The sequence below is a fragment of the Apteryx rowi genome, unplaced genomic scaffold (genome assembly GCF_003343035.1).
Source record: "Apteryx rowi isolate R43461 unplaced genomic scaffold, aptRow1 scaffold_782, whole genome shotgun sequence".
NCBI lineage: Eukaryota > Metazoa > Chordata > Aves > Apterygiformes > Apterygidae > Apteryx > Apteryx rowi.
Window position 1 is genome coordinate 115562 of NW_020451074.1, and position 16143 is coordinate 131704.

The window sequence follows — 16143 nt, forward strand, 5'->3', positions numbered from 1 at the left end:
GGCGCCGTGACTCAGCTCCGCTCCGCTCCGGGGGGACCCTCGGCTCCGCTCGTCGGGTTGTGCTGCGCTTTGCCGATTGTCTGGCTCCTGCCGGGGGGGGCGGTGGGTGAGGACTGCGCGTAGCCAGAGCTGGCACCGCCGGTCCTGCGCGGTAACTGATGCTCATCTCTTGGAAATGACTTTTGCTCACGACTGTGGCTTTGGGGGAGCGAATGATCTTGAGGTGAATAGTTTCAAATTCCTTTCCTGATTTTGTGGGTTTCTGTATCATCACTTCTCTTCAGCTAGGGTAGACTTAAATAGTTAGCCAGGAGGGTATGCTGATTCTTCACAATTAATTTTCAGACTCTCCTTCCTTTTCAATACAGCCCATTAACAAATTGTCTAGGCCGTCTAAATACAGATTCAAATTTTAACCATCTTCCTGAATAAAAGTGATATCGTTTCCGTGTAACGTGACCTAGAACTAGAATTACAAAAGAGTGGCTGTCCCTGAGGACTGAAGTGCTTGGCACTTAGGTTGGTGTTTGCTTGGCAGGGAAAGAGAGATGAGTTAGATGTCGGTCTAGCCCATTACAGTTCAGGTATGAGATGCGTGGGGATGCAGTTGTATGGGAACATTTTTCACAATGCTGCTAGCATTATACTAGATTCTTGTCTGTGCTACCACCTCCTTACTGCTTTAAGAACTAAGTTTCCCTATAATCACATTAAAAGGAAAAAGTTTAAGGACTACATTCACTTTTTTTTTTTGAGGGGGGGGCATGCTGTAAAGTCTACTTGACTTTATTGGGATGTAAATAATTGCAGTGAATAACATAACCTGATGTAAAGATATCAACACAATTCAGCATCTTTTGGCTTATTCTTTTTGCCCTAGAGGTATCTCTGCCTGTGATTGGTTCTGTATAATTACATGCTTTGCTTACTTGGCATGTGCTGATTACAAGAGGAAGGCAGCACAAATGATGAGGTGGTTTGGAAAAAAAAGTGGAGGCTGCAATGGAGTGGGTTTATAAAGTCAGCTAAATGATTTTTCTAGCCCTCRTATTCTGGTTAGTGATGTGTGACTTTGGTCGAGTGCCTCTTTGACTTTCTACTGTAAAATCCCTCAAGAGGATGTTTTGCACAGACAACCCCTCCCTGCCTGCCCCCCAAGTCCCCTAACATATCAGATTGTAATGGCACTAATAAAACCATTCCAGTGTGGCTTTTTTTTCTTTTAATCTCTGCGTAAAGTTTAGCCATGTTCAGGTACACCTGTTGCTGTCATATGCTGTCGATGGCTCAAAAAGTGACTAAAGTAGTCAAAGCAGTAAAATGCATCTGTAGAATTACTGAGGACAAATGCTAGACTCATAATGATTCACAGTTTTTCACTCAATCCTTATGTTTTTGGAATACACAATTATTTCTAAAGAAAACTCTTCCAGGTAACTTTCAACTGTCGTTTGCAGGGAAATTAAATCTGTAGATAGGACTTGCTTGGGGTAAAGTATATTACTGACCTACAGAATGCTTTCTGGATAGTCTTCTGTTGTGGAAGGCTGATTAAGAGATTTCCCCCCCCTCCCCCCCATGTTTCATTACTCTAGAACAATTTTTCTGTATTGGTATAAAAATCCTAGGACCTGTTAGGTTGCTTTTATTTAATATTTTCATTTATTGGTGGTGAAGTAAGTCTTTCCAACACTTACGTATTTTTTCTTTTCCACCTGGCACTATATCTCAGAAATAACTGTCTGCAGTTCCTGTATAGTTTGTATAGGAATAGACTTGCCTGTATCTTGCATAAGAGAAAAGAAAAATGCAGGTCTTAAAATGTCATCTTTAAGATACTTTCAAGCAAAACAAACTTTCCAGGAACTTCAGTTTCAAATAATAGTTGAATAATAGGTTTTGAAAAATGGCTTGAACTTTATGTTTAAACCAAATTACTTTAACTGTGCTCATTGTCTTAAAAAAAAAAAAAAAAAAAAAAAAAGCTGTTAAATTCTATTTGAAGCACAGCAGACTTAGGCCCCAAAATTTTAAAGCACCTTTACAATATTTTCATGTACATACATGTTAAATAAGCTCTTGTATTCTAGACAAGAAGTTTGTTTGGTTTACTTTAAGAAACCTATACCTCATTAAGAAGACTTACTGCTGAGAAAGTAAAGCTCAGCCTGGTTTAACAAATAGCACAAATGATTCGGCAACATGGGTAGGGAATCTAGGACTTCCCACCTCTCGGTAAAATCGCAATGCTACAATTAACTGCTTTATTTGTTGGGGGTTAACCTTATTCTTTTGTATAAATAAATAGTTTGTATATTGAATATTAGAGGGTTTCTTTGAATTCCAAGATTCTTTTAGTGCACATAGCTAAAATTTTAAACTATAACCTGAAAATATGTTGAGTGAAAGTTTTATTTAAAGGAAAGTAATCTATCAAGGATTAGTTTAATGTTACTATTAAACATGCTACATCAGCTTACTGTTCTTCACAAGAATAAGTGGCCATAGTAATTATGGAATTATTTCTGGGAAGCTAGCTTCTTAGGACTAGTATCTCTAGCCTACTGCTTTATACATAAAGAACCACTTTTCAAACCCAGGTTGAGAGTATAGTTTTAAGGCTTGCAATTCATTCATTTCTGTCTGTTTCTATTTTTTTTTTTCCTCCTTCCCCCTTCCTCTTCCCCTCATCAGGCAAGGACAATAGACTCCACTAGGCTGTCTTCTCAGCTGCCTTTGTTCTCAGGCTGTTTGTCTTTGGGTTGATATTATCAAATATCTAAGTAGATGTTTTGTTTTTTGGTGTTTTTTTTAACCTCTTTTGGCTGTGTGCTGAAAGAAACTGGCCAATTGACTTCAACTTCTGCTGCTGTTGTTAAAATCTAGTATTCTGATATTCACTGGCAGTTCAACCCTTGCTGTAAATGTTACTGGTGAAAGCTTGTAAGGAAACTGAACACCTGTATATAAGTGTTTCTCAATCGCTGGAGAACTGATTGGTATGTAAGAATAAAGGCCAATTTGTTTTTATATAAAAGTCATCAATGTACTGAAACCTAGCTATGAAAATGATTTAAATATATATTTTTTTAATTACAGAAGAGGTCACAAGAAGCAAAAGAGGCTTTTTTGAGGCATATGTTACAGCTAGATACCTCTTTCCATTGGAAGTCAGTGGAAGCTGGGCATCTAACTACTAGCTGCCATTGAAAATTGATGGTGGCTCGGTATCTTTGGGAAACACTGCGCACCCTCCTTGAAAAATATCAACTTTTTCATTTATACGCTGATTACCACACTTCAAGTGTGTTTTCAGCTAAGCAAAAGATATTCTCAAAACTTATTTCTGTATTTTGATTAGATATTAAGATGGACTCTATAATAGCTACTCGTGTAACTTACATTGTTTCTTCTTGGAGGAAAAGAAAAAGCAACAAACTAAGAGCTTCAAAAAAGCATTACTAGGAGGTGTTGTAAAACTTGTAATAAAATGCCATTAAATACGGTCTATGCTTTGCATTTACCATCATACATTCTGTAGTACAAATGAGAAATTCTGGCATTATATTAATCTTCTTGCACTACAGTCTAATCTGATTTAAACAGCCTTCCCTCCCTCCCCAAGATTCCTCTTTTGAAAAGTGTTCTTATTTTTGTCTTGCTGTCAGAAGTATCTGAAAACTTTTTGTTGTTAATTGGTGGGAGTCCCTTAGTTCCCTCTCAGAGGAAAGAGATACTCTTAAACAACAAGCAGTCGTCTGATTAAGTTTGGCAAATCAGTGGTATTTGTATTCTGTTTTGTTCTAATGTTCAGGATCTATATGCTATGAAAATACTGATGTTTTTCTCTTTTTAGATGGATTACATTGTTAGATTATATAGAAGAGTACTAAATCAAGGAGCTTTTTATCCCCGTATATAAAATATGCTTTCAATAAAACTTAAGTTGCTTGCAGTTAGGATAAGCTATGCAGAACTTTGAATTTAAGGCCTGCATGTTTTTATGACAGCTTGCTTCTAGCGGTAACTGATTATGGCACTTAAATGAAATATGTCACCAGAACTTGCAAATGTATTTCTTCATCTTAAGCACTAACCTGCTATTCCTGAAGCATGCGCCAGTTCTGTGTAAGTTTTGGTGTCTTTCTCTCTGTCTTCATAGTTGGCATTCACTCATTCTTCTTTAATTTCAGAAAACATGCCTTGAATTGTCACAGAATGAAGCCTGCTCTTTTCAGTGTGCTGTGTGAGATCAAGGAAAAAACAGGTTTGTTGATGTCTTTTCTGGTTTCAGCTTTCCAAAAAACCATTCAGTGATAAGCTTGGCATTCATTTAATGTGGCCCATGCCTTCCCTTATATGTTCTATAACTTACGGCTATTTTTTTGGCTTAATATTCTTCTGTAGGCTGCAAATTGTTTTGATTTGCTTTCTACAATACTGTGTGCTGATTTGGAGAAAACAATGCTGCTTATTTAAGCAGGTATTTTGGTTTGGGAGAGGAGAAAAAGAAAACAATTTTTTGTGTGTGTCTGGCTAGACACCTAGAATGACCAGAGTAATGTTGCTATATTGCTGTGGTTTGTTTGGTTTGGTTTGGTTTGGTTTGAATTGGTACCCAAACTATGGGGGTAGTAAGAGTTTAAAGTCAACAACTATATTATAGAGAAAAATTGACAGTAAGGAGAAAGCTTAGGGAAATTGGAAAAGATAGAATTAGCAGGAAATAAGAGTTGGCGGACAGATGGTGCAACTTGCTTTCTTTTTGAAAAGCGGAAGTATTGGAGGCAAATGGATTTTGATTTTTAACACGCTGTGTATGCTCATATATAAACTCTTGAGCAGTATTATTTGAATGTCTCATTTATATAAACTGTAGTGAATTTGGATGTTTTTTAGAGAATAGCTACTTTCATTATCTGTGACTAAAACTTTTTTACTTACAGTTTGATTAATGTTTGACATCCTAAACCAACTTTTTTTTTTAAGTGTATTGAAACTTACGATACTTCCATCATATTGCCAAGTGAATGACCATATAGTTGTGTCCTCTGTGGTGCCCTTGTCATCAAAGGCAGCTTTGAGGCAGACATGACATGTTCCCTTTTTAGAGGGTTTGGTTGCATATATTGCATTCTCATGACAGCAGCTTGCTTTTGAAGAAAAAAGTTGTGGTAATAAAAGTCTGCGTGTGCTGTTTGGATATGCCTTCATGTCTGTCTTTCCTTCAAGCACTTGTATCCTTAAAGAGGATTCTTCAGCTGATTTCTTTTCTACGCTGAAAGCTACTTTCTGTGTTTTATTGATTGAAAATGTAACTTCTCTGAACTAAATATGCTTGCAGGAACAGATTCTGATATCTTGGTTATGCTGGATTTGTTTTGGTCTCATAGGTTTTTGARTGTCTGATGGTCTGTCTATTCCTTATTTAAATTATGGGGAGCAGATGTTATGGCTTCAAGCAAACAAAAGCCTGGACATACTGTAGCACAAGGTTTTGGGCTTTCTTTGTGACCCAGGCACACAAGCTTCTTTTCTAGCTCTGAATTGGTTTAAAACATGTCTCTTCTCCCCCCCCCNTTCTTTCCTTCTCTTTGTTGGAGTGTTAGTGTCATTCACAATAGCTCAGGATAAGCTGTATGCCTTTGCAATGGGCAGCCATCTGAAGGGTGCAGAAAAATTCTGCCCCACAAAGTGTTTATTAATTAAAAAGGAATTACAAGCGTTTCTTTGTAATTTAAATGAATTCAGCCACATCTAATATTTTATCAGGATACTGTTCAAGTTCTAGATTTTTTTCATAGAAATGTATTTTCATTTTTGATGTAAACCATTCAGTTATGGGGAAAACGGATATTTTCAAGTAAATCTTAAATATATGCCTGGAGCGTATGTAACTATTTGAAGGTACGCTTAACCCAATAATGCCTGCTTCGGTTTTTAGGAGCTCATGCAAGTATTTGGGGCATTTTTAATCTGTGCAGCAAATATAGGTTTGGTATGTTGCTGATTGAGTTATGCTTCAGATAACAATTCAAATTATATGAGTTCAAGCAGGGCATAATTCTGTATTAAAATCAGAATTAAACATCAGTAGTGTTAAAGATGTGTGTGTTTGGTGCTGAATATTAAATTTCAGAGTTCTTCTCAGCTGATTATACTGTGCCAAGAAAATACTGGACCCTAATGGGTTTCAGGTTMCTTGGGGCAGGGAAGGCATATTTCTACATATTCTGTGGAGCATGTTACACAGTGGAAGTCAGATCTTGATTATAGATTTCTGGCCTGTAGTATGGTATATGTTTGTAGGAGAATTGTAACATGGAGCACTATATTTATGTCACTGGGAGCTGCAGTCCACTGTTTTTCCTCTAATATGCTGGCACTCAGCTAGGTTAATTCAGTGGGTACCTTTTCATTTGGTTATAGAACTTGGCAAGTGCTGTGGCTGAAGAACATGCTTTCTCTTTGTCGCTAACTTTGTTGACATTCTTACATAGCTGTGTCTCGTTCCTCAGCACTCAGAGCCCTGCTGGCTTTTGTTTTCCACTTCAATTAGTTTTCTTCTCTTTCTCTGAATGTACAAGAATGACTTGAATTGAAGTCTTGAATTTTAAGAAAGCTCTCTCCTGTTACAGTGCTTTGAGACCAGCTGACCCAACAGGGTTGTCATTCTCTGTAGTGGGACTCTTGGGAAGCTGGTGGATTGCTAACTGAAAAATGTGATCCCTCAAGTGGGTAAGGATAGCTCTTGTGGCTCCTGGGTGAAAAATCTGTTTGGTAGTGCATCTGTGAGGGTTTTATTTTGGTAGCATTGAGAAGTAAGTTAGAAGGGGTTCATGGTTGCTTTAAGCCAGTCTAAAGGTGGCCTGCTACTAAAAAAAAAAAAAAAACAAAAATTGTCCTGCCTTCTCACTTAATTGTGTAATTTACTACGTGGACTGCCAAATTCAGGGAACCCTTCTGTCTGACAAAACATCACACAAGTCAGTATTTAGCACTCATTAGATGATAAATACTTGGCAGCACAACATAGGTGACACGATTCCCGTCTGGGAAGGCTCAGCTATAGATGAGGAGGGATGTGGGTCCATGGAACTATCTACATACAACGTTAGTACTAACTATTGTATTGTCTACTTGCACTACTGATGCTCTGATGGTGAAATGTTTTAGTATACTTTGGGGGGGGGGGCAGGAAGCTAATGTCAATATTGGCCAACACAGAACCCAACTTGACTTCCTTGCACTTTGTGTAGGTATTTTTTACTTTATTAAGTATGGGCTGTTGGCCCTAAGTTTGTGATTTTTTGGTTCCARCTTTGTATATTCTTAACTTATGGATGGATTTATCCTGCTCTTCTGCGCTACTTGCCTTATGAAGGAAAATCTGGAAAGGAGAGCGAGTCTAAGCAAAATTAGTATCACTTATTTTGGTAACAGTGATCTTGTACAGTTCATTACCGAACTGCAAATCTTTAATTAATGATATGTAAATATATTGTAATGATCGCATTTGCATACTGAGTGAAGCTTCAGTACCTTAGGTTGTGATGTATTTTAATTAAAGATTAATTAGAAATGATGGGAATTTCACTTTGCTTAGTGTAATTATTTTACATATTTGATGAATATCTTCTAGCTGATGTGCCAGGAAATACACAATATTATATTAGTACATCTGACAGGAGTGGCTCTTAAGGCTTTTTGATGCACAGTAGGGTTTTTTAAGCTTTCATAAAAGTGATGGATTGCGAAAGGTTTAAGCATACTGTTAAGCAAGGGCTTTCTAAATTATGCTTAAAACATTGGCTATGCTATAACCGTTTTAGTGGAAGAGCAAGCACTTATTCAGTGTTTAGCTTTCCTCTCAACAGGTAGGAAATAAAATGGATAATTTAGTCTTAATTTGTATCTTCTTGAAGCTTGTATTAAAAACAGCCAAAGAATTACATAGTTAATGAGTTTCTATAATTCTGTGTGTGAACTGTTGGGAGCGGCTGTATTTTTTTTCTGATGTTTTTACTGTACCCACACTTCAGTGCCTTAGCGTCTTGACTCAAAGCCTGGAATGTTAATTAAGAGTCATCATATGTTATGTTTCTTAAACTATGGTGGGAATTTCAAAAATCTGATTACTTTTTTTTCCTTTTTTTTTTCCTTTTTTCCCCCCTCCTTCCCCTGTTATTAGGGACATGGTCAAAAGGCTACTAAGAGGTATGCTTTCTGGAGAAGCATTCTTTCTGGCCTTCCTCCGAGTATTGTGAGCCAGTAGGTGTTAAACAGTGCTTAAGGGTAGGCATATGTAACATGTTGGCATTAGTTCACATGCTTTTTTTTTTTTTTATCCTGGTAACTCTTTTCTTTTGGAATCCTTTTTGTTTAATGAAATCTAGTTCTGACAGAGGCCACATAGACTGCAGACTCCTGTTGGCATAATTATCAGGACCTTATGCAGAAATGTGATGCCTGACCCAGAGAGCATGCCAGAAATTTGTAGGGTAAATGTGGCTACCTCAACAGCATTTGTACCTTTACAGCATATACTTCTGGAATTGTTTTTACTAGACTTTCAAAACGCAGTTTTCTGGTATCTTGTGATGGTGCATGTTCTTGTTTCCTTGCTCACAGTCTATGCATTAGATGGGTCAGTAAGACTACGAAAACTGCAGCCAAAACTTTTAAGCTCTTGATTGGTCTCCAAGGTAAAACGCATACAGTAAGGCCTTCTTAATAACTGCTTTTATTTCAGTAGAAAATGCAGGGAGCTTTAAATATTCTTTTGCTCATTTGTGAATTTTCCTAACCTGAGGTGGAGGGAAGCGCATTGACCAGCAGATTTTTGTGGTGTTTCCATTGAGTGCTGCCCTACAAAGTCGTGAATGCCGACATTGCCTTTAAGCGTTCTGGACAAACAAATGTGTGTGGTGAGCACTGGTGGCAGGGGGTGAGACTGGCCTACATTTAAGCAACAACAAAAAAGAGAAGTACCTGCTGCTTAACAAATAACAGCAAAGGGAACGAGTACTGCTAATATTTTGGTAGTTTGTTTTGAAGAATTTCTGACTTCTGCACTAACAAATGGACTGTTTGTTACGTCCAGACAGCATCATTGACTGAAGGGACTCAAAGGCTGTAGCTAGCTAAATAGCCTTGCACAAGCTGCTTTGAACTTAGCACTCCTCAGTGGCTATAGTTTTTCACTCCCRTTTTGTCATCTTTTGGTAAAGAAATGAATATAGCCGTTGTACTTGAAAATTTGAACGGGATACTAGTTACAGCAAACAAAGTTATGAATTCATTGAAAGGTAGTTTTAAGTGAATCGATAGTAACTTGTCATCTGTACAAATATCATTAGTTGAAAAGAAGATATGAGGAGTAAAAATAAAGTTCAAGCCAAAGTATCCTTCAGGGAGTTAATAGCTTTAATTTAAAAGTAATATCTGTGGCAATGATTCTTATAGAACCTGTATTTTAACTACAATGTAAATTAAGGTATAATTATGCCAAAAAATGCTTAAAATCAACCTGACGCAGTCAGTTAAAAATACTGAGCTGCTTATACTCATTGATTCTTAGATCCGTTCATCTTCATAGTGTTCCCCTAAATAAATGTTTGAACTACTAGGTTGGAAATGCAGTTTACAAGGTGTTAGTGGTAGTTAACTCCTCTTTAGTTACTTGTGACTTACTAGAGCTAGCCAACCAGATTYGTCCTCCCGAGATGGTAGAAGTGTTTTTATACGTGCTTTTCAACAGTCAACTTGAGATGAGCTTATGTGTAATTGATGATAACTAATGTCTAATTACCATAATTAGACAAGTGACATAAAATTAAGCTGCAGCTGGGAGCTTGACTTCAACATGAGGTACTCTGATATGCATCATAATGTGCATAAAAAGAGGGTTGGCAGAAGTGCATTCAAATAAGAATGTGAAACAAAAATATCTGTTCCATTTTATACTTGCCAGTCCAAATAGTTTAATGTGAATTTTATTAAAAAGACTAAGCAGCAAATGACCTCTGGCATGCTCTTTAATGGGTCAAGGCCTTTCTGAAAATGGCAACTGGCAATTTAAAATGTAAGACATTTTCTACATTTGTTTTGTTTCCTTAAGTGTTCATTCAGTAAGGTACTATGAGATGTATGTTATTTTTTAAGATATATTAGTTTTAACTCCATAATGACTTAGAAAAGCCACTAACTTTTTAAATACTCAACAGTTCCCTTATTATCTTGAGTTGAACAGTTGTACGTAATGGAGATTCCATTTACTACATTGTACCTACCTTTGCTTTACCTTCTTCTATTTGCAATAAGACTGGGGATGTTTTGGAGAAGACCTTGATTACTGTGACAGAGCAAAAGTCTGTAGCCGTCCCAAATTACCTCTTCAGAACTGTGTAGCAACTTCTGTAGAGCCTGCAAAACGTCAGAGTTCAACAATGTAATTGTAAGTTTAGTCTGTTTGTGTGTTCAAAACTGTGTAGCATCTGGTGTATTACTTCTTAGATGAGCTATTCTTTTGCCTGTAAAATGCTGAAATTTGTTATAAATGTAAACGTTAAGCGTCTCTGTACATACGCATTGTTCTCCTGCCCTCATACTAGAATCTGTACGTAGCAGAAAACATCTTTTTCTTATCTTTGTAGGGAATAAAATATCCTGTTAGCTTGATAATTAAAATTTGAAGAAGGTCATTGGAACTCTGTGGCTTCACAAGATTAAGACCAACTAGTTCTTCAAACTAAAACTGTATAGCAATTAAAATTAAAAAGCTGAAAAGCTTTTGGCATTTTTTTGTATTAATTGAATATGTTGTCCGCCCCCTCCTCCCTTTTTTTAAAGGGAATTCGTAATAAATTGGCTAAAACAAGGCTTAATTTGGAAAATACAATTTTTTAAAACAAATTTACTTAGAATCAGCCATGAATAATCTGAGCATACAAACTGTTTTTGCTGGATATAAGCATAAGAAAGCCAGCTTCTAGGACATTTTTCAAATCATATTGTTCTGATTTTTAATAGTTTTGTTGTATATTGCTACATAGTATAGTTGTATCCTTAGCATATAAAGCAGACTAGGTCAAATTCATCCCTTTGTAGAGATTTCAATGGGATCTTACAATAGTGTGTTGTTCTTTTCAGTTCCTGGACACTTAGAAATACAGCATTTGGCATAGTGGATCAGACCTTTTGTCTGTCTACTGTAGACTGTCTTGGCAATCTGGTACTGATTACTGTTGAGGACCGTGCAATAAGCCGTGCAGTAGGCTGATACATGGTAATCTGCTCTGTAAGAATCTTGTTCTAATCTTCACAGACTGCCTGGAGTGCTAGTGTGAGGTTTTAAATCTCCTCTAAACTTGTATGTAGTGTAAACTATAGTGACTCTGAGTAGTCTTTTTATTGGTATGCATTTGAAAACTCTCCTTGCACTTTGGTGTGTCTTGATTTCAGTAATATCCTCCGTTTCTTTTGATGCATTGTCTTATGGCTTCATTAACCCTTTTTCTAGACCTCAAGGCAGAACTCTGCTAAAGCCTACAAAGGGCATTTAAATGCTTTACCAGAATTAAAGCTGATGGTCTTTCCTGTTTCAGAAATAATCTCTTGATTCCCTCTTTATATTCATCTAGTGTTAAGTATTCGCGGTATTCAGGAAGAAGATCCCCCAGATGCTCAACTAATGAGACTAGATAACATGTTGCTGGCAGAGGGTGTCTCCGGGCCCGAGAAAAGAGGAAGAGGAGGACCAATGGCTGTAGCAGCAACATCAGGTGGCTGTCCAAATGACAATAGCATTGAACACTCTGACTACAGGGCCAAGCTGTCACAGATCCGACAGATATACCACTCTGAGCTAGAGAAATATGAACAGGTGATCTTTCTGCATGGAAGAGTTTTTATCATCTCAATTAAAAATAACCGTTTTTTCCTTTGGTGTTGGTTTTAAGAACAGAACAGGAAGTATAATAAATTCAGATGAATGTAAGGATATCAAATTCAATTAAAAACTTAATTTCAGTGTTATAGAAGTAAGGTGAAGATAGAGGGACTTGACATCAAACCGAAGATAATGAATGTCTGATTTATCTTTGTTGCAGTATTTTTGGAGTAAATAGAGTAAAGCTGAAACATGGGAACTCCTAAAGTTTTTTGGGTATATATTCTTGTTGGGGAAATTAATTCTGGGGTATTTTATTGTTTGTCGATACAAATGTATTTATTTTCAGGCCTGTAGCGAGTTCACTACCCACGTTATGAACCTGCTTAGGGAACAGAGTAGAACAAGACCAATTTCGCCAAAAGAAATAGAGCGCATGGTGAACATAATCCATGGTAAATTCAGTACCATCCAGATGCAACTGAAACAGAGCACGTGTGAGGCAGTAATGATCCTGCGTTCACGATTTCTTGATGCAAGGTACTAAGAAAATACAATCTAGTGATAACAGCTGTGAAGTCTGAACCTTTTTGTTGCTTGATGCCAATGATTATATAAGAAAACTTAAGTCTGTCATCCCCAGTGTTGATCTAGTTTAAATATTTAGAACTCACCACCTGTTACGCTTGCTAAGGTATGCTTATTTTATCATCAACATCTATTTAATGCCATTCAATCCTTATGTTCTCCTTAATACATTTTAGAGGAGAAAGAGAAGCCCATGGTGTACTCTCTGGTGTTCTCTATAACACTGTATAAATAGGAATAACTGCTATGTTTTTAAAGGCGTAAACGACGTAATTTCAGCAAGCAGGCGACAGAAGTACTGAATGAGTATTTTTATTCGCACCTGAGTAATCCGTACCCCAGTGAAGAGGCCAAAGAAGAGCTAGCAAAGAAAGGTGGCATCACCGTTTCACAGGTATGAAGTGTTTTATCTGAAATTACTTTATCACTTTTTTTTGACGATATTGTTTGTCCCCTGTAATTAGCAGTAGGCTTCAGTTACTGGTTCTTAGAACTAAACAGGCTTTAGTTTATTTTGAAGAGTTTGGTAGTGGGTATTTTCTGCTTGAAGACTAGTTTAAAATGTACTTCTGCTAGTAACTTCAGAATATAGTGGGAAATGGTAATAGTTTGATCAAATACTAACAGGGATATCCTTCTCTAGGTTTCCAACTGGTTTGGTAACAAAAGAATTCGATACAAAAAAAACATGGGGAAGTTTCAAGAAGAAGCCAATATTTACGCTGCAAAAACTGCAGTGGATGCAACAAATGTAGTGGCTCAAGGCAACCAGGCAAATTCTCCATCTACACCAAATTCAGGCAAGTGAGGATGCCAATGAAGAGCGACTGGGCTTGAAAGTCTCAAATTATTTCTCGTAACAATATGTACCACAGACTACCAGAGTACAAAACTGTCCTAAAATTTATTTTTCTTTTAAACTTAGATATGTAATACTCCTAGAAGAACTAGGGGTGGTRGGTGGTGGATGTGTAGGTATGTGTGTTTGGGTTTTTTTGTTGTTGTTTGTTTTTCATTTAGCAAAACTTGTTCTTTCTCTTTCAGCTTCCTCTGGCTCTTTTAAGATGACAAATTCCGGGGACTCGTTTATAAATTTGCAGTCATTGACTTCCTACCAGAGCTCCCCAGTGGGAGCCAATGTGCAGTCACAGGTGAGTATTGTAAGAAAAAAAATACATACTTTCAACAGTGAGATAAATGTTAAAAGCCCACCTCTGTACTGTTACTGTCCTTTATATGTGAGGAACAGGTTGCCCAATAGAGGTGGTGGAGTCTCTATCCTTGGAGGTACTCAAAACCAAACTGGACACAGTCCTGAGCATCCTGCTGTAATTGACCCTGCTTTGGGCAGGGAGGTTGGATTAGACAATCTCCAGGGATCCCTCCCAACCTTAACCATTCTGTGAATGTACGGGGGGTGGGGGATGACAATTGTTCAAAGTAGATTCTATTAATATTGGAGAGGGATGGATTTTTCTGTCTTCAGCTTGCACTGGCTAGGATGCAAGAAATGGATGGAGTCAAATTTCTCAAACTAGAGACTAGAAACAAACAGACTCAGCTGTATGTTCTCTCTTGGAACTAGAGTCTTAAATTGAGTGAGACACCTAAATTAACCTACTGGTATTCTTCTGTGGCTTCAGTTTACATTAATGAATCTTTTTCTTTTTTCCTCTCATTTTAGAGTCAGTCCTGCTCTAAGTAGAACTTTGCTTAGGATTTGTGGTTAACAGTACTGTCAAACACATTTTAAGCTTTCTGCTGAATTTCTAAACACATTTAAACTGCACAGAATCTGTTCCTCTACAGTAAAAGCTATATGCTGTAGCAGGCTTGAGACTAGGTTCTAATTCTGTTTGATAATGAACTAGTTAGGCATAGCTCAGTTAATAGTGAGTAGTCATAAGGAACTCTGCTTAAACCTGTGTAGATCTAACCTTATCTAAGGCTTCCTGGATAAATATCTTAAATGTTTCTAAATGCTAGAGAATCATCTCTTTAAAAAGGACCAGCTAGTATTTTTCTGTGGAGAAAATATTCAGAGCCATAAAAAAACTTGTCTTCCTACAAGAAAACATGCCTCTTGTTTAAAGAATTTTTGGCCCAATAGATATGTACCACTCATACTACTTAATTTTTAACTTGACTTTTTCCCTTATCATTCTCATTCTGTGGGATCTTGTTATAGATGGATTCCTTACATCATGTCATACATCAGACAGGAAGATATGACACAATTGTGGGGAATCCTTTGTATACGACGCAGCGCATAGATGTAAGATGTACTGAGGTATTACTTTACTAGCAACAAAACTTCTGCCTGAGATTGGTTAATGATCTGTGAATAAATGTCTTTTTTTTTTTTTTTCCCCCTGAAATGTTTGATGTGGGGATAGGAAAAAGTTGGGGGGGGGGGGTTTAATATACCAGCCTTTCATTCCTGGAGACTTGATTTAAAACCTTGGCTTCAATCACCAAAAAAATTTTGTCTATCTTCAGTTTATTCTTCCCATAAGTAGATGGTACTAGGAGCAAGAGTGCTACCATAAAATCTGTGGAGGAGGAAGTCTTACAGTATGTTCCTGGACTGTGCTTTCCTAGAGCTGATATTTAGTTACTTGCTTTCATAAGCACTGTCACTTGTAATGTGTAAACATGTAAACACATGCTTTGTTGTCTGCAAGTAGTTTCTTAAAGATTTAATGAAATGATATATTTATTTTCCCTTCAGGCTAATGGCAGCTGGCAGGATGCTACCACCCCTTCATCAATCACTTCACCTGCTGGAGACCCTGGAAGTGTTAATTCGGATGCGTCTAATTAAGTTTTTAGGACCTATTGATGAGAGGAAAGAGGTCATTAGTGTAATTTGTCAATGTTGCTCTTTTGCCAATACTATTGTTTATACAACTTGACACACAGCTAATTACCTCAGAAAAACCCTGGAACCAATAGAAGATTGTGATTACAATGATACCTCTCTACCTCTCAGCCTCACGCAGTTGAGTTCTTTTTACTTATGCCCATTGGGATGTGAAATTGTTTTAAAAGAACTTGCTTCATTTTCCTAACCAAATTCATTTTTTTTAAATATCAATTTTATGGTAAGAATCTGAAAGTGTCTCTTCTAGAACTTGGCATTTGTCTCAAGTTTTGCAGTTTAAAAAAAGTCTTATTTTAATTTCCATAAAATTTTTTACTATGAAACTTCTGTTCTAGTTGATAGATACTAACAATTAACCCCCCTGTATTGTAATTGTATGCGTTCTCTGTATTGTAATTTTGTATAGGAAAATAAGCTTTTCTTAACTAGAGTTCATTCTGAGCTTAATTAATCAGAACATTGCTTTACCAAAACTTTCATTGGGCTTTGCTCTTGGATAGGACCTTCCATCCTGTGTCATTTCATGTGATTCTAATTTAATGTCTAGTGTAAAACTGACTTCCCTATGAATAGATTTTTTTTTTTGATGCATTTATGCAACTGTTAATACAAAGTTCACCATTTTCCGTTGAAATTTTATCAAAGATAATAAACTTCCAAAGCCTTTTTTTCCTTCCTGCCTTTCTATGAGCCTCTCTCAGCCCCAGGGCACTTACGCGGTGGTAGCAGACGAGTCGCAGCTTGGCGCCGCGGCCTCTCTAAAGAGGAGCCATGAGGCGGG

General features: G+C 37.1%; 1 protein-coding gene and 1 long non-coding RNA gene across 11 annotated transcripts in view; one reads left to right on the top strand and one right to left on the bottom strand.

The window, feature by feature from the left end:
* The window catches only part of LOC112976953, a 13942-nt gene extending 9795 nt beyond the window's left edge, over window positions 1–4147 (bottom strand). The window contains exon 1 of the long non-coding RNA XR_003257233.1: window positions 4098–4147. This is a non-coding gene — a long non-coding RNA (uncharacterized LOC112976953). The remainder of the gene's footprint in view (window positions 1–4097) is intronic.
* PBX4 (PBX homeobox 4) lies at window positions 4099–16035 on the top strand. 10 transcript variants are annotated; one of them, XM_026088733.1, is made up of 12 exons: window positions 4191–4267; window positions 6639–6738; window positions 8192–8295; window positions 10324–10456; window positions 11152–11287; window positions 11643–11884; window positions 12240–12430; window positions 12737–12872; window positions 13122–13278; window positions 13523–13629; window positions 14667–14768; window positions 15210–16035. In XM_026088733.1, exons 6-12 carry the CDS (start codon window positions 11693–11695, stop codon window positions 15300–15302), a joined length of 978 nt encoding a protein of 325 aa, XP_025944518.1. In that variant the 5' UTR covers window positions 4191–4267; window positions 6639–6738; window positions 8192–8295; window positions 10324–10456; window positions 11152–11287; window positions 11643–11692; the 3' UTR covers window positions 15303–16035. The 10 variants fall into 10 exon arrangements, with proteins under 10 accessions (XP_025944511.1, XP_025944512.1, XP_025944517.1 ...); XM_026088729.1 differs by lacking the exon at window positions 11152–11287; XM_026088731.1 differs by lacking the exon at window positions 11152–11287 and having other exon boundaries at window positions 8192–8271.
* The last annotated feature ends 108 nt before the right edge of the window (window positions 16036–16143 follow it).

Bases quoted from the DNA above. Each gene is read 5' to 3' on its own strand.
- PBX4 (XM_026088726.1), top strand. From the start codon at position 4,114: ATGCGCCAGTTCTGTGTAAGTTTTGGTGTCTTTCTCTCTGTCTTCATA. The intron at 12,431-12,736 runs GTACTAAGAAAA...ATGTTTTTAAAG, and splicing joins TCACGATTTCTTGATGCAAG to GCGTAAACGACGTAATTTCA. The intron at 14,769-15,209 runs GTATTACTTTAC...TTTTCCCTTCAG, and splicing joins TAGATGTAAGATGTACTGAG to GCTAATGGCAGCTGGCAGGA.